The 24,645-nt window shown below is 42.5% G+C and overlaps 1 protein-coding gene across 2 annotated transcripts in view; it reads right to left on the bottom strand.

The window, feature by feature from the left end:
• Positions 1–24,645, bottom strand: part of LOC134530171 (semaphorin-1A) — a 745,950-nt gene that overhangs the window by 65,882 nt on the left and 655,423 nt on the right. For both annotated transcript variants that reach the window (XM_063364808.1, XM_063364809.1), the window contains exon 5: positions 13,623–13,730. In XM_063364808.1, coding sequence (XP_063220878.1) covers positions 13,623–13,730 — 108 coding nt within the window. The remainder of the gene's footprint in view (positions 1–13,622; positions 13,731–24,645) is intronic.

Genomic DNA, 24,645 nt, shown 5'->3' with positions numbered 1-24,645 from the left:
CCTACGAGCCAGACTCGGACCGCCTCCCGGGGAGGCCAGTAGTCAGTGACTCTTGGCCACGAGAGCCTACGAGCCAGACTCAGAAGCCTCCCGGGGAGGCCAGTAGTCAGTGACTCTTGGCCACGAGAGCCTACGAGCCAGACTCGGACCGCCTCCCGGGGAGTCCAGTAGTCAGTGACTCTTGGCCACGAGTGCCTACGAACCAGGCTCGGACCGCCTCCCGGGGAGGCCAGTAGTCAGTGACTCTTGGCCACGAGAGCCTACGAGCCAGACTCGGACCGCCTCCCGGGGAGGCCAGTAGTCAGTGACTCTTGGCCACGAGAGCCTACGAGCCAGACTCGGACCGCCTCCCGGGGAGGCCAGTAGTCAGTGACTCTTGGCCACGAGAGCCTACGAGCCAGACTCGGACCGCCTCCCGGGGAGGCCAGTAGTCAGTGACTCTTGGCCACGAGAGCCTACAAGCCAGACTCGGACCGCCTCCCGGGGAGGCCAGTAGTCAGTGACTCTTGGCCACGAGAGACTACGAGCCAGACTCGGAAGCCTCCCGGGGAGGCCAGTAGTCAGTGACTCTTGGCCACGAGAGCCTACGAGCCAGACTCGGACCGCTTCCCGGGGAGGCCAGTAGTCAGTGACTATTGCCACGAGAGCCTACGAGCCAGACTCGGACCGCCTCCCGGGGAGGCCAGTAGTCAGTGACTCTTGGCCACGAGAGCCTACGAGCCAGACTCGGACCGCCTCCCGGGGAGGCCAGTAGACAGTGACTCTTGGCCACGAGAGCCTACGAGCCAGACCTGGACCGCCTCCCGGGGAGGCCAGTAGTCAGTGACTCTTGGCCACGAGAGCCTACGAGCCAGACCCGGACCGCCTCCCGGGGAGGCCAGTAGTCAGTGACTCTTGGCCACGAGAGCCTACGAGCCAGACTCGGACCGCCTCCCGGGGAGGCCAGTAGACAGTGACTCTTGGCCACGAGAGCCTACGAGCCAGACCCGGACCGCCTCCCGGGGAGGCCAGTAGTCAGTGACTCTTGGCCACGAGAGCCTACGAGCCAGACTCGGACCGCCTCCCGGGGAGGCCAGTAGTCAGTGACTCTTGGCCACGAGAGCCTACGAGCCAGACTCGGACCGCCTCCCGGGGAGGCCAGTAGACAGTGACTCTTGGCCACGAGAGCCTACGAGCCAGACCCGGACCGCCTCCCGGGGAGGCCAGTAGTCAGTGACTCTTGGCCACGAGAGCCTACGAGCCAGACTCGGACCGCCTCCCGGGGAGGCCAGTAGACAGTGACTCTTGGCCACGAGAGCCTACGAGCCAGACCCGGACCGCCTCCCGGGGAGGCCAGTAGTCAGTGACTCTTGGCCACGAGAGCCTACGAGCCAGACTCGGACCGCCTCCCGGGGAGGCCAGTAGTCAGTGACTCTTGGCCACGAGAGCCTACGAGCCAGACCCGGACCGCCTCCCGGGGAGGCCAGTAGTCAGTGACTCTTGGACACGAGAGCCTACGAGCCAGACTCGGACCGCCTCCCAGGGAGTCCAGTAGTCAGTGACTCTTGGCCACGAGAGCCTACGAGCCAGACTCGGACCGCCTCCCGGGGAGGCCAGTAGTCAGTGACTCTTGTCCACGAGAGCCTACGAGCCAGACTCGGACCGCCTCCCGGGGAGGCCAGTAGTCAGTGACTCTTGGCCACGAGAGCCTACGAGCCAGACTCGGACCGCCTCCCGGGGAGGCCAGTAGTCAGTGACTCTTGGCCACGAGAGCCTACGAGCCAGACTCGGACCGCCTACCGGGGAGTCCAGTAGTCAGTGACTCTTGCCACGAGAGCCTACGAGCCAGACTCGGACCGCCTCCCAGGGAGTCCAGTAGTCAGTGACTCTTGGCCACGAGAGCCTACGAGCCAGACTCGGACCGCCTCCCGGGGAGGCCAGTAGTCAGTGACTCTTGGCCACGAGAGCCTACGAGCCAGACTCGGACCGCCTACCGGGGAGTCCAGTAGTCAGTGACTCTTGCCACGAGAGCCTACGAGCCAGACTCGGACCGCCTCCCGGGGAGGCCAGTAGTCAGTGACTCTTGGCCACGAGAGCCTACGAGCCAGACTCGGACCGCCTCCCAGGGAGTCCAGTAGTCAGTGACTCTTGGCCACGAGAGCCTACGAGCCAGACTCGGACCGCCTCCCGGGGAGGCCAGAAGCCACAAGGGCCACGCGGCGATGCAATTACCCGTTCCGGCGCGACACGGCGAGATGTATTGGAGTGCGCAGCGGAGCGGACAGGTAGGCGTGACGTCACGAGGGGTGGGGGTGTGTGGGGTGGGGAGCTCATCAGGCTCGGCCGGAGTTAATCGATTAGCTGGCCGTCGGCGACCTGTGATGACCTCCCCGCCTCCCCCCCTCCACGCCCGCCCGTAGGCCGGAATTGTAGATGCAGCCGCAGCGCGGATCGCACTGCACGCGGTGCTTGGACGTGTTGCGTGCAGCTCACAGTGTAGTACAGCCCTGGCGGTGAGCACACACACGTCAGAGACGCGCGCTGTGAACCACTCGCATGCAGCTCGATGCTCACTGGCACAGACTGTACAAGCCAGAATTCGACCGACTAACTTCGGGTTGCACGTTCATCACGAAAATAAATAAATTGGTTGTCTGTAAAGTCGGTTTACGGACGATAGTTTAACATGACAACGTCATTACAAAACATTGATGAAATGATTGCATACTTTTATGAATAAAATTGAATCATTATTTATTGAATTATCACTATTTTGTATGGATACAAAGAAGGACTGAAATGAATCCTACAATTTAATTGATAAATTTACTTTTTTTTGCACTGATTAATTCGAATATGTTTATTACTTTAACGAATAGATTATTTTTAAGTATAACTTTTATAAATGTTTGCGTTTTAACTACTTCCAATCTGTGTTATTCTGTTAAGGATAGGACGATGATAGGAAAAGCAGGAAACTAATGGGAGTGTTTCAAGTTTAATGTGCCTCGAAAAAGTCAAATCGATGGTTGTTCCAATCGAGTGGAAGAGAGATAGATGCGGCGCAAGCGTACAATGAGCGTAACGGGACACAGCGTAACGAAACAATGTGCGTAACGGGACACTTTTTCGTGCGTGCAGCCGGACTTCATCGATTTATTAGACGTTGTCACGTCAAATATATATATATTAAAATGTCCGATGACACTATTATATTTACTTAAATTCTAGCGTTATTTACAAAAGAAATAAAAATATATTAGCTGGTTTCCTTTTTATTTTTATACTCTAAACAGGCAAGCCTGTCATTATCTATTACATTTTGTACTAGTCTTAAAACAGTAAAAACTAGCGCATGTTACTTTTTTTTTTCCTTTTCAGATGTATACTTACCGCGCGCGCAAATTTTAGCGTCGTTCGCTTCCATTTATTTATTTATATTTTTTCTTAAAACACCGCGTACATTTTTCCGCCATCGAATCTAGGTTGCGTAAACAGAAACAGCTCTTCGTTCGCATCCGTTTTTCTTGTTACGAAACAGTTCACTCGATTTCCTTCGCTCGAACCGTATAGGCTGTGTAAACAACACCGAAATACATTACAGCCATGTGCATTCACAATTTTTATTTTTATTTTTAAAGATTTATTATTTCCTAACGTGTTTGCAGATTAAATATTACCCTACAGTATGGACTAGTAGATAGGCCCTACTTGTTTCTGAATTAATATGTTTTTGCGCACGAATGGAATGACTTTCTATATCACTATTAAGTTTATTGGTATTTAAAGGCTGATTCATACATAGAAACAATTATCTTGAATTATTGAATATTATAATATTTTTTTATATTTAATTGAAAAAAGGCATAAATGAAGGTTTATGTTAATAGAAACTACATACTTTTATCCTGAAATTTTTAATTCTGAAGATTACATCTAAAACATTTTTGCTGTTTTCGATAAAGAAGTTTAAAGTACAACAATTGATAATATTATAAATATTTAACTAGTTTTGGCATATTTTCATACACTGTGACTGAAAAAAATATCACAGTTCAATCCTCTGACAGGCTACAAGCTGCAATTCCTGCGTTGCTGTGATACCACGCAATAAATAGCCTTGCAATCACTCACATGACGATATGAGGTTCGGTAATAAATTACCGTTAACGAACACTGATACACGCTGTTTCACAACACAGTAGCTATGCTGGGATAACAGCAACGTTCCACCGTGCATTTTCACAGTGACTGTTATTTTCGGCATCTCCTACCAAGATGCTACTGATACTTTCACTTGCATGTTAAAATATAACAGGTTGCTATTACTCCGCTCATCTCTACAATATTTAAAAAAAAATTAAGATTGTTAGGGTCTAAAATATATTTATTAAACTCACTACCTGTAAACCAAGAGTCGTGCACGGAGGAAAAAAAAAAAAAGAATTGTTAGGGACGAAACTCAAGTGCCTGCGGTTTTATAAGACACAAAACCTCATGCGAACTTGGCCGCCACGCCACTACAGACTGGTTGTAGTTCTAGGTCAGCTCACTAGAGCTGCTGATTCTGCCATCTATGTTTTCGCCAGGTAAATTTATAGCTAAAACATTATACTTAGATTCGCAGATTCGAGGAGATTTAATTGTAATGCTAGTAACTGCCGCACAATTACAAATTATACGTAGGTTACGTGTTTTGAAATCCATATAAAACCTAAAATTCAGAATGAGTGTAATCAAATTGACGTATCCGCAGCCACACGGCCTAGACGAACACAATTACTCGGCGTGGCCATGATATTGCAAGTGGAAACAACATGGCGCCAAAATAACAAAGAAGTTACACCACTATCTTCCTGAGTGTCACACTTTCCGTAACGCGCTCGGCGTCAGTTTCTTTCGTTGCGCTCTGATGACGTCACCCTAGCGGGCTGCAAAATGATTTCACTTGAAAAATCAACGAGCCAGAATGAAACGCGCGCGAAACGTTGTCGCGTCTGAGCAGGCCAGCCCTCCGCAACCGCTGGCCCTTCTTCGAGAGGGGAAGCAAGGGCGGGATTCATAGTCGAAGGCTTGTTTGGCGAACAAGTAATACTTTATAAAGTAGTGCTTATTCTTCAAGTAGTACCTATTCCAGCAATGAATTCATAAACCTATACTTGACGAAGAAATACTTGAACAAGCACTACTTATATTGGCCATGCTGTACTTGATGTATCTCAAAAAGTAAAGGACGAATTTTGTGTCAACGTAACGCAAGCAAATATACCGCTGTAAATACATAGTTTACCTGTTTGAAAATAAAACTGCCCACGTTTCAAACCATATATGCGATTAAAATAATGAAATTAATACGTAAGATGATATTTATACTTTATTTTATAGTGAAATTGAATAACATAAATATGAACATGTATTAAAAACGAATTTACAACTACATAAATATGTTTTGAATGTTTGTGTTGATAAATTATGTTGGCCATCTTGTGTCTGTGATCTATAAGCGGGTGAAGTTAACCACGTGGTAGCGAAACAACACGCTAGCTGCAGAAGAGGTTATGTACGTAGCCTGTATTGTTTACAAAACTAAGTGGCAACGATTTGTTTCGTTTCTTTTCCCCAAATTGAATTTCTTTACTCTCTCAATTTTAATTTAATGTATGGAAAAATTACCGGGAATTAATACCTTACATAACCTATTCCTTACAACAAACAAATCCGTACCAGTACTTGAGTCACCTAGATAGCCGACTTCATGAAGTATTACTTATATCAATGAATAAGCATGGCTTATTTGATTATGAATACTTGCGAAACAAGGCAAACTTATTTCATGACTGTGAATTCGTATTGAGCAGTGCTTATTTGACGCAGTGCTTCGTGAAATTTTACTTGAAGTAGTCCTAATAAACAGTGCTCTTTTTGTTCGCTATGAATTTAATGCCATACTTAAGCATGCATATAAGCAGTATTTTTTCAAGTATTGCTTATATCACCACTATGAATTCCGCCCTAAGATGTACATCAAGCTCTGTCCTTGCGCTAACACGCCCGAATATTCACCTTCGGCCAACCTCGGGTTTATTTATATATATTTATATTTCTCTGTTTATTTTAATGTAGCTATACTAAGCTAACTAACCGTCCATAGTGTTTTAAAGTGTTTTAATGTAGCTAACCTAACCGACCACTTTTTAATAATTGAATTCATTTTTCCTGCGCAGTAATAAAACAAATCCCGAGGTTGGCCGAAGGTGAATATTCGGGCGTGTTCGGGCAGGGACAGAGCTTGATGTACATCTTAGGCTTCCCCTTCTTCGAGAGGCCGCGCATCGAAAATCGACGGGCGCGAAGAGTCGATACACGGGCAAGGCGCCAATGTCGGTTGTCAGGGGGGCGGGGGGAGAGACGTTGACGGGAATTGGTAACGATGATGAATGGGGCGCTCTATCTCACCCCCTCGCACCGCGGTCTCCCCCCTCCGACCCGGCAGCAGCAGTCTGGCCAGCTCGGCAGAACCGGGATCGATGCCAGTCACGGCGAAGACGAACAACAGCCAAGTCGCGGGCAGCGCCGGGCAAGAACCGGGCAAGGGGAGTCGCGAAGGCGGAGGAGCGCTTATGACTGCCCCCAGGGGGGAGGGGGGGGGGAAGCCTTCTTTTCACAGACGAGAGAGCCAAACGCCCGATCGTTAAAGACTGGAAAAATTCAGCGCTTTCGATGACCGCTAGGATAGACTCCACAACCCTCTACATACTCAGGCAAATGCCACTTGCTCATTGGCTATTGACTCATGACACTTGTCAACTGGGACGCTTTCGATTCGATACTTTTTTGGTTGAAGGTTTCCCACTGGCTAAAAGTCCTTCAGATTAACTGTAAGCCAATCACAGAAGCAATATAAATGTACAGTTGTTTGGATTCTATCATATCGTGAAATGAATCCGCGAATTTTTCCGGTCTCTACCGATCATGCATCTTCGGTTTTTTTTGTTCATTGTAAATAAATATGGCGGTGTTGATAAAGGGAAAGACCATAAACAAGGCAACGGTATTTATTTGTAATTGTTTTTAGAGCAAAATACCTAATTGAAGAAATGTTTTTTCTTGGAATTTATATATTTTTCATGCCGTATAAAATCTAGGAAGTCTTTTGTCTTCCACAAATATTCTCGGGACGCCCCATATTCCGTGAATGTTTATTTTGGACAACTCATGATAACTAATGGTCAATAAGGTTAGGTTAGCTACTTTATAAATACTCTAAAACATTGTGGACGGTTGATTTGGTTAGGATATAGCTACATTAAAGATACTGTGAAATCATGTAAACGGTTTCCTAACCCTGGATAGCTACATAGTAAAAAGTTATTTGCTAAGGAACCATAAAATGATTTTACAGTATTTTTAATGTAGCTATATTTACCTAATATAACCAACCATCCACAATGTTTTAAAGTATTTATAATGTAGCTAACCTATCCTAATCGACCGCAAAATTTAATGCCACACCGGTTTATACAATGAGATAGAACGGAAAAAAAGCGAGCATGAACTTCGGGGATTTTCGGGTTTTGGCTCTCTCGTCTGTGAAATGAAGGCTTCCCTTGCAGGCCAGTTCGGTCATGGTGATATGTGCGGCTGGAGTTCGCCTGGAGTACTGACTGCCTGGGAGTTATGTACATAGTTAAAATCGCGGTCGGCTAACGGCGGCCTTAATGAGTTTTATTGAAATTATACCGTGTTCGGGTAGTATGTACCAAAATTTCGCCCTACATCGCAGCAGGCATCTTCACAGTTGAGAATTAAATGAGAGCTGGGAGGTGGTGGGGCTGCATATGTACTTGTAAGGGGTTTTCTTCGGATATCTAATAAAAAAAAAGCTTCCTCCGAATGACTCTCGTGCTAGCAAATCAGAAAAGACCTCTCCTGCCATCGGATATAGTATCGACCAATCAAGCATCGTCAAGACACACTGGCTAATATTGGCCTATCATAATTGACTAATAATTAATAATCAAATACAAATAAATACAATCTGTGATTCGGACGTATATGACATGAGAGCAAATGTTCGATTTTTTTTTAAAACTTTATTGTTACGAGGATAGAAGATGCATGCCTAAGAGGCAGATAAGCTCGCCAGCCAATCCCAAAGCGCACACCTGCGGGTGGGGTGCGGTCCATTACCGTTACACGCCTGAACAGGATTAGAAAACGGCTCCTCGCTAACCCCTCTCCACACTTCTCCTTCCTCCGCGCTTTCTCATTAACTCTGTGCGGCTCTAGAGGGTTCGGCACGATCCCAGAGCCCCGCCCGAGTGAAGCGGCGTAACTAGAACGCCATTGTTCTTGGAGCTTCGGAGATCAAGTCGATCCTGATGACGTGACACGTGATTAATAGTTTGTTTATATTGGTAAAGATATTAAGCATTTCTAATGTACCTTATAAATGTTGGCTTTTTTAGAGCTTGAACCAAACAAAGCATTAAAATTTTGGATAGAGTATTTATTGTGTGTAATTTATAATTTTTGTTTGGACAAACTAGTCATCACTGATATAACTATTTTTGTACTAGTAGTTATATATCTATGAGATATGTCTAGTCATAACAGATATAACTATTTTTGTACTGGAAGTTATTTATGAGATATTTTAAAGATTAACAATAAACTTTGGAACTAATTTTATGTGTTTGGTCAATGTTCTGTCACCTTACACATTCAGCATAGGTTTTATTCCCTTTGTTTGAATTTAATATGCAGGTTAAGCCCTATCTGGGCAAGTGTTTACCTTGTGGAAGGTAACAAGAGTTGATGCTTGCAGTGGGAGTTGGGACTCTGATGGGGCCCGGCCTCAGAGGTGTAAGACCATTAAAGAAGGAGGTTTATGTGCATAAAACCAGCGAAGTGAAGAGAAGACGGCGAATGACCCCTTTGGCGAGCGAAAGCGGACACGGGTTTCGTGTGAGGAGACTGGTGCGTCAAGATGTGTTGAGTGCGACGAACGAGTGAGTAGAGCGAGGCAGTGTGTCGGGACAGAGGGGCGAGGTAAGTGAAGAGCAGTAGAGAGAGCCACTGTCGAGCCGATCTCCAGGGATGGAGAGTGAACCGTGGACTAAACTATCGAGTGATTAATTTGTTGGCAATCATTTTAAGTGTTGTAATGTAACAGTAGTTAATAAATAAAACTGTATTTAATCAATTGGTTTATTCCTTTTGAACCTGTTTTCCCACTCGTAACATTAATATACATGTGAGATTTCTTTTATAGTAATAGTAATTGCTTTTTAATACTTGTATGCATTAATCTTTGACATTATTTTGAGACTATATATATATATTAAAGTCAGAAGTTTGTGTAGATATTTTGTAAGTTTTTGTATAAAAAAATTTAACTTCAGATATAATGGTATGAATGTCTAGAGCCAATGCACAGAGCATAAAATGTACATCATGCACACGGTGCCAAATATATTTAATAAAATAAAACGGACACGGTGTCTACACTTATTGAACAGAAATACTATATTACAAAAAAAAAAAGATGATATTAATTTTTATCGTATTGTGGACAGCAACGCACACCACGGATATTGCGAAAGTAACCGTCTGTGACCTGTGGCAAGTAATGGTTAGGAACAGGAAAAATTCGCGGTTTCAATGACCACTAGGATAGACTCCACGATTCTCTATGTACTCGGGCAACTATCACCTGCTCATTGGCTACCGACTCGGGACACCTGTTTACTGCGTATTCTTATGATTCGATACTTCTTTTGTTGAGTGTTTGCCATTGGCTCAGAGTCCTTCAGGTAAATTGCGGTCCAATCACTGACACAGCATTAAGCTGAACGAGTTTGGATTCCAGCCTGTCTAGAAAGGAATGCGCGAATTTTTCCGGTCTCTAGTAATGGTTAGAGACTGGAAAAATTCGCGCTTTCGATGACCTCTAGGATGGACTCCACAACCCTCTACATACTCAGGCAAATTCCACTTGCTCATTGGCTATTGACTCGTGACACTTGTCAACTGGGACGCTTGCGATTCGATACTTTTTTTGGTTGAAGGTTTCCCATTGGCTAAAAGTCCTTCAGATAAACTGTAAGCCAATCACAGAAGCAATATAAATGCACAGTTGTTTGGATTCCGGCATATCGTGAAATGAATCCGCGAATTTTTCCGGTCTCTAGCTAATGGTGCACTCAGCGTTGTGACTGAAGCTATGGTGAAGGCAAAGTAATGAAGGCCTCGCTCGGATTGCGGCGCGGGTATCGGCAGACGGGCCAAGTTGCCGGCTCGCGGGCTGCTATAGCCTCCCCCAGAGGCGCTGTTGCCCGCCTGATCCCCGGCTGATGAACAGTTACAAGCGCCGCCGCGGTAAGCTCTCCTTCCGCCGGCAGATACTGCGGAGGTCCGGGGCTTAGCGCCGGGCTAGCTGCTTCACCGCTGCCCCCCTCCCCTCCACTTCCCGGCAACCCTCTCGCGGACCAATCAGTCCGGCGGGCGGATAGAGGCCATCTTCGCAGCACGCCTCCGGGCTTGATTGCCCTCCCACCCACTTGCCTGTGTCATCCTTGGAGGTCACCCCCCCTGCACAAGGCGACACCGCCGTGCTTCAGTTGTCCAACTAGCTCGAGGCAAATGGGGTCACCTCCTCCCCCCCCCCCCCCCAACCACGACACATCTGCGCCGTAAAAAATAGAATCACGCCACGAGCTACCAGATTACTTCTACTGGACCCATTAGCCAACTTTAATCTTCTTCATACCCGCCGTCGTATCTAATGATGTGTTGAGGGTTGCAACTTATCGCGTAACCTCTACTAAACGAGAAATAGGAGCGCCTACCACAGGCGTTTCAACCCCTCTAGTCAATATTTCAAGGAATTATAAATTGCGATAAAATTTATCCGCAACTAAAAACGACTAACAGTACCACTGAAAACATCTTCGCGACCTCGTATACGAAGATAGCCTCCCCCACACACGAACATCCTAACTATATATATATAATTTAACATACAGAATAATGGATCCTAACTTTTGTTGTTGTTTTTAGTGCTCGTCATCAGACTTAATCTGCTTGCTTGCGCAGTGTACGTGCACGAAACTACGTGCGCTACTGTACGTTCCCGCGCTAATAAATATTAGATGGTAGAATTTTTATTCACGGTTAAATTACTAATGTACATTAGAAGAAAATAAAAAACGAGAAATAGATATTTGTGAACATAAATATTTTCCGGGATACGCTCCTGAAACTTATAAACGGATTTCAAGTATTCATCGTCGGCGATACGAATGTTAAGACATATTTGGGGTTAAATTTAGAATTTGTATGTACAACGCCGAATTTAAATGGCTGTGGATTTTACCCTGAGAATTACATTTCTCACCAAAGACTTCATTAAATGCCACTTAGAAATGGCACATGTACTCCTTACCGCTTGTTCTCACGCGCTGTGTTGGTTATATTATTTCTATGTCATGACTACAAAATAAGCCCTATTCCGGTAAATTTCTTGCGATAGCACTCTTAATTTGTTATTACTAGGGCTTCGAAAAATTCTCGGTTTCAATACCGCTAATAGAGGGTCCACAGGTCTTGGCAAACTTGAGCATATTTTTCCTGCTCATTGGCTGCTGACTTGTGAGAAATCTGAACTGGGTGGGTGGCTAGTCGAAACTTATTTTGTCGGGGTCTCTCATTGGCATAAATTTCTCAAGATATAATGAATATATGAATTTTAGCCTATTTTATCACCAGATATATGCGAACTGTATGATAGCATGCAATTGATCATAACCATGATTACTTGTGTTAACCTTTACCAATATTAAATATCACTAATTAAATATCTGGTGAGAAAATTTTGGACGAAATATATAATGCAAGAGAGCTATCATGATGAATTAATAGGAATATCTCATAAATACACAGCAATGACAAGGAAATAAAATAACCAAGAAGACGTTTAAGATCGAACCTTAGCTCAGGAGTAATTATAATCTAAAATAAGCCCAAAACTGTCAGCCTACCGATCAGGAGATCTGACCCAGTGACCAAACAGATGGGCATTGTTTGTAGCTTTAATACAATTTCATGGATATACGCCATTGCAGTGTTTCACCGTTTGTCTTGGGGAAAATTCACAAATGTAAATATGAAGTAAAAAATTAAACCATAAAACCACAGGAAACAAGCCTAAATCAGCTGATGTCAAACAGATAAACCTAACGATGAAACTAAACAGGTGTTATCGACAATACAACAACGACCGCACAGACGAACACATTCAAACTTGTCATATGTAGAGACTGGAAAAATTCGCGCTTTCGATGACCTCTAGTATAGACTCCACAACCCTCTACATACTCAGGTTAAATGCCACTTGCTCATTGGCTATTGACTCGTGACACCTGTCAACTGGGACGCTTGCGATTCGATACTTTTTTTGTTGAAGGTTTTCCATTGGCTCAAAGTCCTTCAGGCAAACTGTAAGCCAATCACAGAAGCAATATAAAGATACAGTTGTTTGGATTCTAGCACATCGTGAAATGAATCCGCGAATTTTTCCGGTCCCTAGTCATAGGAAAACCATTGTGTTCGTCTGAGCTGTAGTTATTTTTTTTTTCATGACTAAATTTCTTCACACGGAATTCTTGTGCTGTTTGATATTTAAGTCTGAATGTGTTACGTCTTGGTGTTGTCCATAATGCATGTTTAAGTTCATCGTCCAGCTGTTCATCTGTTCATCAGCTGATTTAGACCCGGGGTGTCGAGGCCTCGATCGCCGAGAGATTATTCTTGTCCCTGGGTATAATATTTAACATATTTTTTTTTCCTTCCGGGACACCACTTCCCCCTATATGTATCCCAAAATGACTGTGTCGAGGGGTAAACACATAGCCCGAGCGCCTGGTTTTTCCCGGGGTGTCGAGGCCTCGATCGCCGAGAGATTTTTCTTGTTCCTGGGTATAATATTTAAGGGGCCCGCCTCGTCTGGGGTGTATCTGTGTTAGTGAGGCGGGATGATAAGCGCGACGCCCGCTGGTGCTTCTAGCGCGGTATAGCCTCTAAGCGCAAGGCTCTGAACTGGCGCGCAGTCTTCTCGTCGTCACAAGATAACTGTGAAAATTTGAGCGGTGACCGTAACGTTATGTGGTACAAAAATGAAGATACAGGTGTAATGCAAGTCCCTTAAGTGCTTTTAAGAATCTGTACCGGATGTTTTACGGCTGAAAATTACTCTGAAAACATGCGTTTTAGCCAGTTTTAACTCTTCTAAAAATTATAGTTTAAAAACTTAATCCGAAATAAAAAGTACTTTCCGGTTCTCAGCAAACTCTTAAAATGCTTTTCGTAAGCAGACTCCACTCGGATATCTTGAGTAGTTTTCAAATCGCGTTGTTTTTTTCCTGAAGCTCTGCGCACCGTGTGTGTGCCCGGGTAGGCGGAGACCTTACAATATTTATTTATTTTTTTCCTCCCGAGACACCAATGACATTTTGCATTTATGAATTTTCCGACGACAGAACAGCGCCAAAATTGCAATGGCGTGAGAAATAAAAAATTCCCCATTGCACGAATCATTTGAAGGAAGGTGTTGTATGCAGCGGCAGGTGTGGGAGGGAACTCACCTGCACCGAGTAGTCCCTGCAGATGGGCTTGAAGGAGTTGGTGCCGCACACCAGTAGCTTGCCCGGGCCCGACTTGGCCAGGATGCGGATGTAGTTCTGGCAGTCCTCCTGCGGCACAACAACAACCACTGTTTATTGACACAAGCGCTTGCCGGGTCGTCACCACAACGCCGAATGCCAAATTGCCCGCAACGCCGACAGCTAAAAAACTGCTGTTTACCACAACGCCAAAATACAGTAACGCCGAAAAATGTTGCTGCGGGGGGGGGGGGGGGGCACAGGAGCAAAATGAAAAACAACAGAATGAATTTGTGTGCTAACCTTACCTAACCTAACCTTTGTGGCAGTCCTGCAATGACATTTTTCGGGGCTAATGTATTTCGGCGTTGTGGTAATTCGGAGTCGTGGTACACAGCAGTTTTCTAACTGTCGGCGTTGTAGTCAATTTGGCATTCGGCGTTATGGTTTTCGGCGTTGTGGTATTTCGGCGTTGTGGTGCGTCCCCGCGCTGGCCGCACACTCCTCAACATGCAACACTGCCAGCAAAGCTACGTCAGCAACACAACAACTAGGGACCGGAAAAATTCGCGGGTTCAATGACCTCCAGGATGAACTCCATAGTTCTACGTACGCACGCTCGGTCAAATGTCACCCACCCATTGGTTGCTTGTCTTGTGAGACGTCCCAACGTAGCAGCCTGTGATTCGTATAAAGCTTTGGTTGGGTGTTTCTCATTGGCCCAAAGTCCTCCAGGTGAGTTGTGAGCCAATAGCAGAGGCAGCACTGAGGTATAAGTATTTATATTTTAGCCTATCGCGAAATGAATTCGCGAATTTTTCCGGTCTCTAACAATAGCACGCACAGGGCGACACAACAGTTGTGTGGAACGAGGGTGTGTTCAAATAGTTACGGGAATTTTTTTCATTTTCGAAAAGAAACTTCTTTGCTGAGGGGGCTACAATTTTCGAGCGTTAAGAAAGTCCGATCGTATGAGGGGAATAGTTAGGTGTTTGGTGGGGGAACCGGTAGAGGAGGTGAGTGCGTCAGCGGCGACGCCACTTCAACGCATGCACTAACGGTCGAATGGGAATACGACAAAAAAAAAGGGGGGGGGGGGGCCGTAGGTACGTAGCGTATATGCTAATTGTAAAGGCCGAAGGGTAGACGGCAGGGCAGAGGTAGCAATAACGCAGCAGTGATGCTACGGAATTTTCGTAACGCTACTTGTGTTTGCATACTCCTCAATTTTCGCAACGGCTAACGATTGACGCTAATATATTAAATTTATTTTATTTAGATTATCTACAATTTATTTATTTATTTGGAAAATAGTAATTTAACTTATGCATTTTTCTTTATAAGTATCGTCCATTTTTATGGGAATAGTAGGATTAAAAATGTGCATTATATATATATATATATATATATATATATATATATATAATGAGAAAGAGGTTTAACTTCTGCCGCACGTTGACTTAACACAAGCCTTTTTTCTAGAAAAAACGTTTATTTATTCTTCTACATTAATGTTATTCCCTTAAAAATAGCCCCCATTAGATAATATAAACTTATGCCAGAACTTTTTCCAATCCCCGAAACACTTTCGAACTCGATCATTGAGATAGCGTTTATCTCATTCAGCGATGCGCTTTTAATCTCATCTGTTCTTGTAAAACGACGGAATTTTAAGGTTCTCTTTATTTTTTGGGAACAGAAAAAAAGTCACACACGGCCTTGTCTGGTTAATGCGGAGGCTGAGACATCATTGCAGTATTGTTTTTGGCCAAAAATGCACGAACAAGCAATGAAGTGTGAGCAGGTGTATTATCGTGGCACATGAATCGTTTTGCCTCAAATCCGGTCTTTTTTTCTTTTAGAATTTCTAGGTAGTGTTCCTTATTGATCGTTTGAACTTGTGGCAAGAACTCATGAACTCATCGATTGCTGATATGCTGGGGAGTCCAGGGCACTCGTCATCTTCAATACCTTTACGGCCTTCTTGGAAACACTTATACCACTCGCTAAACCCTTTTTTACTCAGAGAAGACTCACCAAATGCAATATTAAACATTTATTAAACTTTGCAACACTTTATTCAATTCTTGTTACAAATTTTAATGAAAATTCCCTGATTAATTTCTTGAACAAATAAATATAAATAAAAAAATTGCCGATGGTACCAACCCGAATGTAACATTTTTGACAGCTGACAACAGACAAAAAAATCCGATATGGCTAAAAAAAGTACATACACATACTTTCCAGATATGTTTATCAACACAACGACGAACAAATTGAGCGTATCGGACTAATTACAAAATTCCTCTTAAATTTTGCACACACCTCGTATATTTACAAGGTTTGAAGTAATACAACTTAAAAATCAGCAACACGTTGATCTGTATACACAATATTTGGTAGGTTGTTTCATAAATTATTTGATTCTAATATTTCGTGTTATTACAGACGATTTTAAATTGTTTCACAATATAACCACATTTAATTGTTTCCAAAAAGTCCTTAATTAATGTTTTATGAACATAAATACAGATTTTAATGAAATTATTAGCAAGTACTGAAACCATCAAATCATGCATATAGTATTGTATTAACCGTTAGTATGAACCCATCGTCTTAATACTCTTTGTTATTAGTATATCATGCATGACTCAATACAATTTTAAGTTTTCCCAAAAAACCCTGAAGTACTCTGGTTTCCATGGTTTTGAGAAAACCAAGTGTTGCGCACTATTTTCCTGGTAACTGATCACCTGAATGGCACCCACAATCATAGCTGTGACTGGAACATCAATTGGAGGTTGTCTATGAAAGTTTACCGCCATTACGGTCACTCCGAGCACAATTTTCACCTGCCAAGACGTTTACACGGTAACACAGTAACTGTGAAACATGTTACGTATTTTTGTCCCTCTATTAACAGCGTGGGTGTGTTGCAAATAGAGAATACAGGGTCCAACAACCACCGTGCAATTTTCCTCAAAGTATATTAGCTCTTATATTAGTGAACTGAATGAAAATTAACATGTGAAATTTCAATAACCATTAGGTAATATTCTACTGATTCCCTTAAATATATATTTTTTGTAAGTCATAAATCTAGCTCATCAAAATTGAAGCAATTTCTTTGCTGCCTTGCCTGAGGAAATTCACACACAAATGAAAATTCAAAATTTCTTAGTCGTGAGCCCCATACTTTGACGTAACGCAAATCACATAACTCACATAAGCGTTCTTAATTAGAGAAAAAAAAAAACTAAATCGACGTACCAACTTCGGTGGCCAACAAGAATACGTTGCGACAAATGAGTGTATTTATATATAATTATTTTGACTTCACCTTAACTGCGTCAATGTTTGAGTAACGAACAATTTAATCACCTTTGTTCGATGATAAAAGTTTAAAAGGCGTGAGTGGGTTGAGGGGGGGGGGGGGGGGAAATTGAAAATGTCGAAGAGATGAAAGAGCACGTTTCAGACAGAAGAAACAATTGTCTAGTTTCCCCTGGAGGTATTTAACTAGCACAATGAGGTTGGAATAATGAAAAGCTCTAATCGACAGAAAGAAGGACCATATTGAAGTTTTAAAAACTAAATATGCAGTGTTGGAGGCGAGAGACAAAGAGGGCTATAACAAAAAGAGAGTATTGAATGTTGGTTGGGGACGGCGGATGACCAGGTCAGCGATTCAATTACCTCGGCGACCAGCGGCGGTGAGGGGGGAGGGGGATGTGATAACACTAGGGTTCCGCTGCAGGGGAGCGATAACACACGCCGGAGCTGAGGCTGGGACTCAAACACACGCAGATATCGGCCCGCGCGCTATCGCCGCCTGGTGTACACATGGGCTACGTCTGCACTGCTTGCTCGAGGAGGGTAGTATATACTGTAAACAGCACTTCACTCCTCACTCCAGCTACCCCACCTTCCTTCTCCTCTTACGGACAGAGTTTTATCCCGTCTCGCACCAACAAGCCAGCACCTACACCACCCCTAGTGAAAAACATGAGCCCAAACTGCTTCTACTCCATAAAAAATTGGTTGTCTGTAAAGTCGATTTACGGACGATAGTTTAACGTGACAACGTCATAATAAAACATTGATGAAATGATTGCATAGTTTTATGAATAAAATTGAATCATTTTTATTGAATTATCAATATTTCGTATGGATACAAAGAAGGAGTGAAATGAAATCTACAATTTAATTGATAAATTTACTTTTATTTGCACTCATTAATTCAAATATCTTATTACTTTAACGAAGAGATTATTTTAACTATAACTTTTATACATGTTTGCTATTTAACTTCTTCCAATCTGTGATATTCTGTTAAGGATAGAACGATGATAGGAAAAGTAGGAAACGAATGGGAGTGTTTCAAGTTTAATGTGACTCGAAAAAGTCAAATCGATGGTTGTTCCAATCGAGTGGAAGAGAGATAGATGCGGCGCAAGCGTACAATGAGAGTAACGGGACACAGCGTTACGGGACACTTTTTCGTGCGTGCAGCCGGCGTTCATCGATTTATTAGACGTTGTCACGTCAAAAAAAGCTAATTACATAAGCATTTTGCGGAATCACCGCCGCCCCTTCCTCCGCGCTGAGACTAACGCCACGACTATCATCGTCAAACGAGGTCGCCGAAGAGGGTACGTCCAAGTGGTAGGCCTATCTTGTGAGTGCCACTCATAGGTTCCGGGGGCCAATATTTAGTCAGCCCTATTATTTATGTACAACTTCTTACATTCCAGAATATATATATACACATTACATACACACACACTATACACACACTCACTCTCTCTCTCTCTCTCTGACGTCCCAGCTGAGCCCTGCTATATCAGCCCTTAGCGCAACCTTAATTGCTTATTAATAATGAAAAATAATGTGTTAAACTTTTAGAAATATAAATTATTAATTGCCATGGATGATATCATACAGTATATATGTATACTGAATGTAAATTTAATAGTTAATTCCTTTGTGATCATTTTTTTTCTCGGTAGTAGTTTTTTTTATCTGTTATTTTATTTTGACTGTATTCACGTTTCAATGAGTTGTGTATGATTACTTGGTTTTTCGCGTCCACAATTTACGTTTCATTTATTACAGTTATATGTTCTTGGTATTTGTATTTGTTTTATACTTGTATAGTGCTACCTTATTTTGGATGTTTGTTGGCCGGCGCTTTAAAGTGCACGAATAAATAAATAAATAAAAAAATATATAAATGTTTTTCTTCGTTTGTTGACCATATTCTTGTTGTGGAGTATTGTGTGGTGTTTATATTCTGACAACAGCAATTTTTTGCTTAATTTTTGTTTTTGTCTTTTGTGTTTTTTGTAGTTTTCTTCTACAGACATACATGTGCATAGCAATGGCGTATTTCCAAAAAGCTTACATCAAGTCAAATAAATATACACCTGAAAAAGTTACCGTGGCCGTAAATGTAAGTGTGATCTGCGTGTATCGCACAACTATTAAGGTTTCCTATGAATGCTATTAACAATCTATAAACCGAACCAGGCCCCGGGGGGTTTCAGCCCCCCCCCCTCCTCCCTACCCTGTCATCTCGACGGCTCGGACAACTCTCACGAGCCAATACGTGTGTCGGAGATGAAAAGCTAATCCCGCCGGATCTATGGTGCGGGACCAAACGTATTGCCAACTGGAAGCGCACCACTGAAGTCGCACCTGTGTTTTCGTACCATGTGCGTCTCTGCCTGAGGACGGGAGCAGATCGCAGTTCCCGAAACGTTGCTTGTTCCTGTTTTAGAAAACTATTGTGTTTGTTTCGTCTTTTCGTTTTGCTGTGTTTTCGTCTCGTTTAACTGTTGCGCTGATTTTTTTTTGTTCAATTTTTTTTGTGCTTTCTTCATTTGTGGTTTTTTTTTTCGTTCTGTTAGTCCATTTCTCTTTGTTTTTTCTTTGTTTTTCTTTGATTGTTGACCATATTCCTGTTATGGAATATTGTGTGGTGTTTATATCCTGACAACAGCAATTTTTTTGCTTAATTTGTGTTTTTGTCATTTGTGTTTTTTGTAGTTTTCTTCTACAGACATACATGTGCTTAGCAATGGCGTATGTCCAAAAGCTTACATGAAGTCATGCACTCCCATTGCACAAATCTTTCAAAGATAATGGAAGCGCGTCGCTCGGGACGGAGCAGCAGAGGCGAATACAGCAGGCGGAGTCCTGCGGATCAAGACTGTGCCGACTATAGGCACGGCCCCCCGTTACACATCAATCGTAACAAACCATTTAACCCCAACCCCCCTCCACAACACATTTCTCGAACCGTTTTCCCAATCTCTTTTTGCCTGTAGTGGCTAGGTAGTCCTAACTCTAGGTGGTCATGATTAACGTTAGACGTTGGTGAGGTTATTAGCCACTGCAGCACTCCCCAAACTGTGTTACTCAGAGTATAATAGCGCCGGAGCCACTCTGCAGGACTAAGAACTCATCGACAAAATACGGTCAAACATTTCAACAATTCCACTCGTATTCTTGGGAAGCCTACGATTCACTCGTCCTTCTGGACATACCCGAATACTCACGTTGGCCAAAAAAACAAAAACAAAAAAAAACAAAAAAAAAAACCGAAGATGCACGATCGAGCGTTTGGCTCTCTCGTCTGTTGAAAGAAGGCTTGCCAACGTGAGTAATCGGGTATGTCCAGAAGGACGAGTGAATCGTTGGCTCCCCCATATTCTTCCGTGAATATCGGTGAGTTACACAACAAAGATATAGCAGTTCACGTAGAAAAAAAAAGTTTATTCGTAAAAATTTTCAACGTAACAAAATGGCACTATACACTGAGTAATAATTTTTACCTCAGAAAGAAGCAACACACGAAAAACTCCGCTTGAATTTCCAGGAGTAAATTACTGCCAGGAAAGAATTTCCAGAACTACAAACTCTCCACACCAAGAAAAGGAGATCTTCGATAACGTTTTACATTTAAGTGCAGAGAACAACTCTTGGCAGCCTCCATTACGAAGTTCCACAAGAAACTCCGAATAATTAATCCAAACAGTCAAGTTACAACAACGTTAAAATCCATGCACAATTCCCAACTAAAATATAAAATGCGTGGCTTGGCAACACGGCCGTAAAGAGAGCGAGAGAGAACAAAATGTAATCTGATATTACAACCCAGCATTGTTAACAAAACACCACGTGACTTAGTCGAGAAAGAATACCGTGGGTGTGTAATTGTATGAAACATCTACAGGCTCGTGCTAATCAAGCACGAAGGATCAAGAGAACTTTAATAAAAGCCTGACTGTCCTGGTTTATAACATTGGCAGCGCTGTGATTCGAACCATCGCAGCTCTGACCTCTAGGTTAGAAAACATACGCCTTTAACCGCATGGCCATCGAGACATTTACCAGACTGAGAATTAAATAAATTATATATAAAAATAACATGCATATTCAGACTTGTAATTTTTTTTTAAATTTTAAGTAATAATAGCATTACCTGTTCAAGACAGAAGCGCCATCTTGTATTAAGACATAACTGATGCAATAATTTTTAAGGTTGCCATCTTGAAAATCTTTATTTAGGTCAATTATCCGATTTTAATGAAAAAAAGTTCAAAATTCATTAAAAGGCGTATGTTTACCAACCTAGAGGTCAAAGCTGTATTGGTTCGAATCACAGCACTTCAAATGCATTTTGCATAAAATATTAAATTTAATATGTCGATAAGGACCATAATAGCTATGGTAGTTAATGGAACATGGACCATATGTGATGAGACAGAGCGACGCTGGCGCTCTCTAGGAACAAATAGCAGAAACAAAGTCGTCAGTATCCAAGATGGCGACCTCCAGCAGAACAGAAAAAAAATCAAGAGCGACGCTGGCGCTCTCTAGGAACAAACAGCAGAAACAAAGTCGAAGATATCCAAGATGGCGGCCTCCAGCGGAACAGAAAATAAATCAATATGGCGGCAGCAATAACGAAAATTTCATCATAACTGAGAGGGACGCTCGATTTAAAGATAGCGGATCCAAGATGGTGGTTTAAAGATTGTCAAGATGGCGGCCGTAACAGAAGTTGCAACGGTGACGTCATAATTCAAAATGGCGGAAAACAAAACGGCGGAATGTTCGAGAAAACAAAATTACGTCATCCAAGATGGCGGGTCCAATATGGCCACCGGGGTCAAGGTCAAAGGTCAAGGTCAAGCGCATCCAAGATGACCGCCGTGACGTCAGAGCAATCGGTCATTGACCCGGCTCCGGCTCCACAACCCTTAACCCTGCGCTCGGACATACTATTACATACTACTATGCACGTAGAAGGAAATATTTTTTTCTATCCAACGACTTTAGTTTTTTTTAAACATAATTTGGCCTTTTTATGTTTATACGAAAGTTTAAAGTGAAATTTAACGCCTTTCGTTTTCGTTTTTTTTTGCCAATATAAATTTTAAAAACAGGGGTTCTCACTTTAGTTTGAGAATACAATCTACGTAAACGATATTATTTAAGGTGGTATGAGAAACGCAGTGAACCATTATCCTGGTCGTACTGCAATGCAATTATAGGGTCGCCGCTTAGGGTCGGATAGAGAAGCGTTGCCGACTAAGACACGATGTCAGTTCAGCTCTTTGACCGTAGAGGCAACGATACCTCTGTTTCAACCTCGCAGCCTATCAGAGCCTAGAGATGACAAACCCACTCGCTCAGCTCACGGTTGCATCTACAATGAAAATTAAACCGAAGAAATTGTCGTTGCCACGAAGACGCAGAAGGTATTAAAAAAAACGCAAACGCCCGTTGCCATAGACGCAAATAAATCTGGTTGATGGTACTGTGTCAGAAACTTTGGCGCAAGTGCCAACAACAATTTCAAAACAAAACAAAAGTTCCAACTCAGTCGGTTGAACAATGCGCAAAACGCATAATTACAGGCAGACACACAAACATTAATTTTTGTGACATAATATTGTTGTTGTTTTTTTTTTTCAGTTTTATTTAATATTGGCGACGTTAAATATACGCGTATGAAGTGCAAGTGTTTGCTGATAACCGGCCCATGACCGAACTACACGTGAGTAAACAAACAAACAAGGTGACGCCTGAGAGACCCCAGTCACCGGGGTCTCCGACACACGACATTAATCGACGTCACTCTTCCCGACGCGACGAGGCGCCATGGAGATGGCAGTCGACGAGGTCGTACACTTACCCTTCACCCCCCCCTTCCCCACCCCCTTCGCCGTCCAATCCCCCGGCAAAACCCGCGTCAGCTGCAAAACCCTGACCTCATCGCCGAAGATTACTTTTATGGTAATTCTCGGCCGAGAATACGAAGGGAAGCATATGAGAACCGTGTCACCGGGGGAGAGGAGAGAGTCTGCGGAATCCGTCCAACCCCTCCCAGTAGCTCAATGCTCAGATCGCTGATTCGCCCAGAGCAGCCTGCCGAGTGAGATGAGCCAAATATTGAGCAAACAGATTCTCCATTTTTTTTTTTTTTGGCGTGACAATGTCTAATAAATCGACGAACGCCGGCTGCACGCACTAAAAAGTGTACCGTTACGCACATTGTTCCGTTACGCTGTGTCCCGTTACGCTCATTGTTCCGTTACGCTGTGTTCCGTTACGCTTTCGGCGAGTGCAGTAATAATAGGTATTGTTACAATTGACTAAAAAAAATATGGTGGTTCATATAATTGATGATAGATATTTGATTACAGTTTATTTATATTAAAACTTGTTCATAATTATATTTAAACTTTATAGCTAAACGCCAGTTTTGAAAATTAATTACAAGTCATCTACATGTGAACTGTTTTGTCGACTGTTTATAAAGTGAAGTGAAAAGTTAATGTGGTTTTTAATTGCTTATTACGACAACAATTTCGGCAATAAAGATTAATTTTCCTTGCATTTTAAAAATATGATTACTAGTATAATTTCAAGTATTTTTTCTTTTATTATTAAAATAAAATTTATTAAATTTTATTCATAAAAGTATGCAATCATTTCATCAATGTTTTGTTATGACGTTGTCACGTTAAACTATCGTCCGTAAACCGACTTTACAGACAACCAATTTATTTTTTTGATAACCGCAACACGTATATCCTCTGTATCAACATGGAATTTTAACACAATAAAAAAAAACGAGAAAAATCTAAATATTTTATTCACAATTTCGACATGAAGTACTAAAAATACAGGCTACTCAGGAAAACAAACACACGTAAATATAAAACAATTTTGGTAGTCATTAGTAGAGCTCTACTGATTAAACAAAAAAACAAATATTATTAATTAATTAATACAAAAAAAGGAACCTGGGATTAGTAAAATTTATTACTTTGTTGGAACGGTGATCTTGCATCGCTTTCGAAAGCTTAGCTATGTCTCGCAAGTAACTACTGATTGTCAATTTTAGACATGATTGTAAGTTGTCCTTGGTTAGTTTACTTCTTAATTAATTTATTTTAATTAATTGAAAAGAATGTTTGTTCACATGAATAGATAGAGCCAGAGATTTATTAGAATAGAAAATGCTAGTTTTGTTGTTGTTGTGTCTCATGTTTCAGAAAGACTATACCACGTATCAAATATATGATTTGTTTTGCAAACGTCCACTTATGGTGAGATATCATATTTGATTTCTCTCTTTCGCACTGTTCCAAGCAGCTGTTGAGATCTGCTCTACAGTTCCTTGCTTCTTATATCAACTACATTTTTTTTTTGTGCTTTGGCAGCACATTGAGTTGTAGTAGAGCCGTGAAATCCTATGAAAAGAGCCTCTGGACTAGAGGTACATCACGCCTCAGGCGAAACAACATTATGTGGGCCACCTAATTAATTTTAATTTATTATTAAAATTAGAGTGTGCTTTAGGGACTCATCTCGTCGCACGACCAACGTAAAACCAACAGTAAGGAAAAAAAAAATCTCTAAAATAATTTGGGGGAGGAGCTTACACACACAGCTCCCGCCTGTCCCGGACTCTACGCGCGCCATA

Source organism: Bacillus rossius, chromosome 3 (assembly GCF_032445375.1).
Source record: "Bacillus rossius redtenbacheri isolate Brsri chromosome 3, Brsri_v3, whole genome shotgun sequence".
NCBI classification, from domain to species: Eukaryota; Metazoa; Arthropoda; class Insecta; order Phasmatodea; family Bacillidae; genus Bacillus; species Bacillus rossius.
Note: the sequence above shows the minus strand (reverse complement) of the source record. Positions and strands in the feature narration are given on the sequence as shown.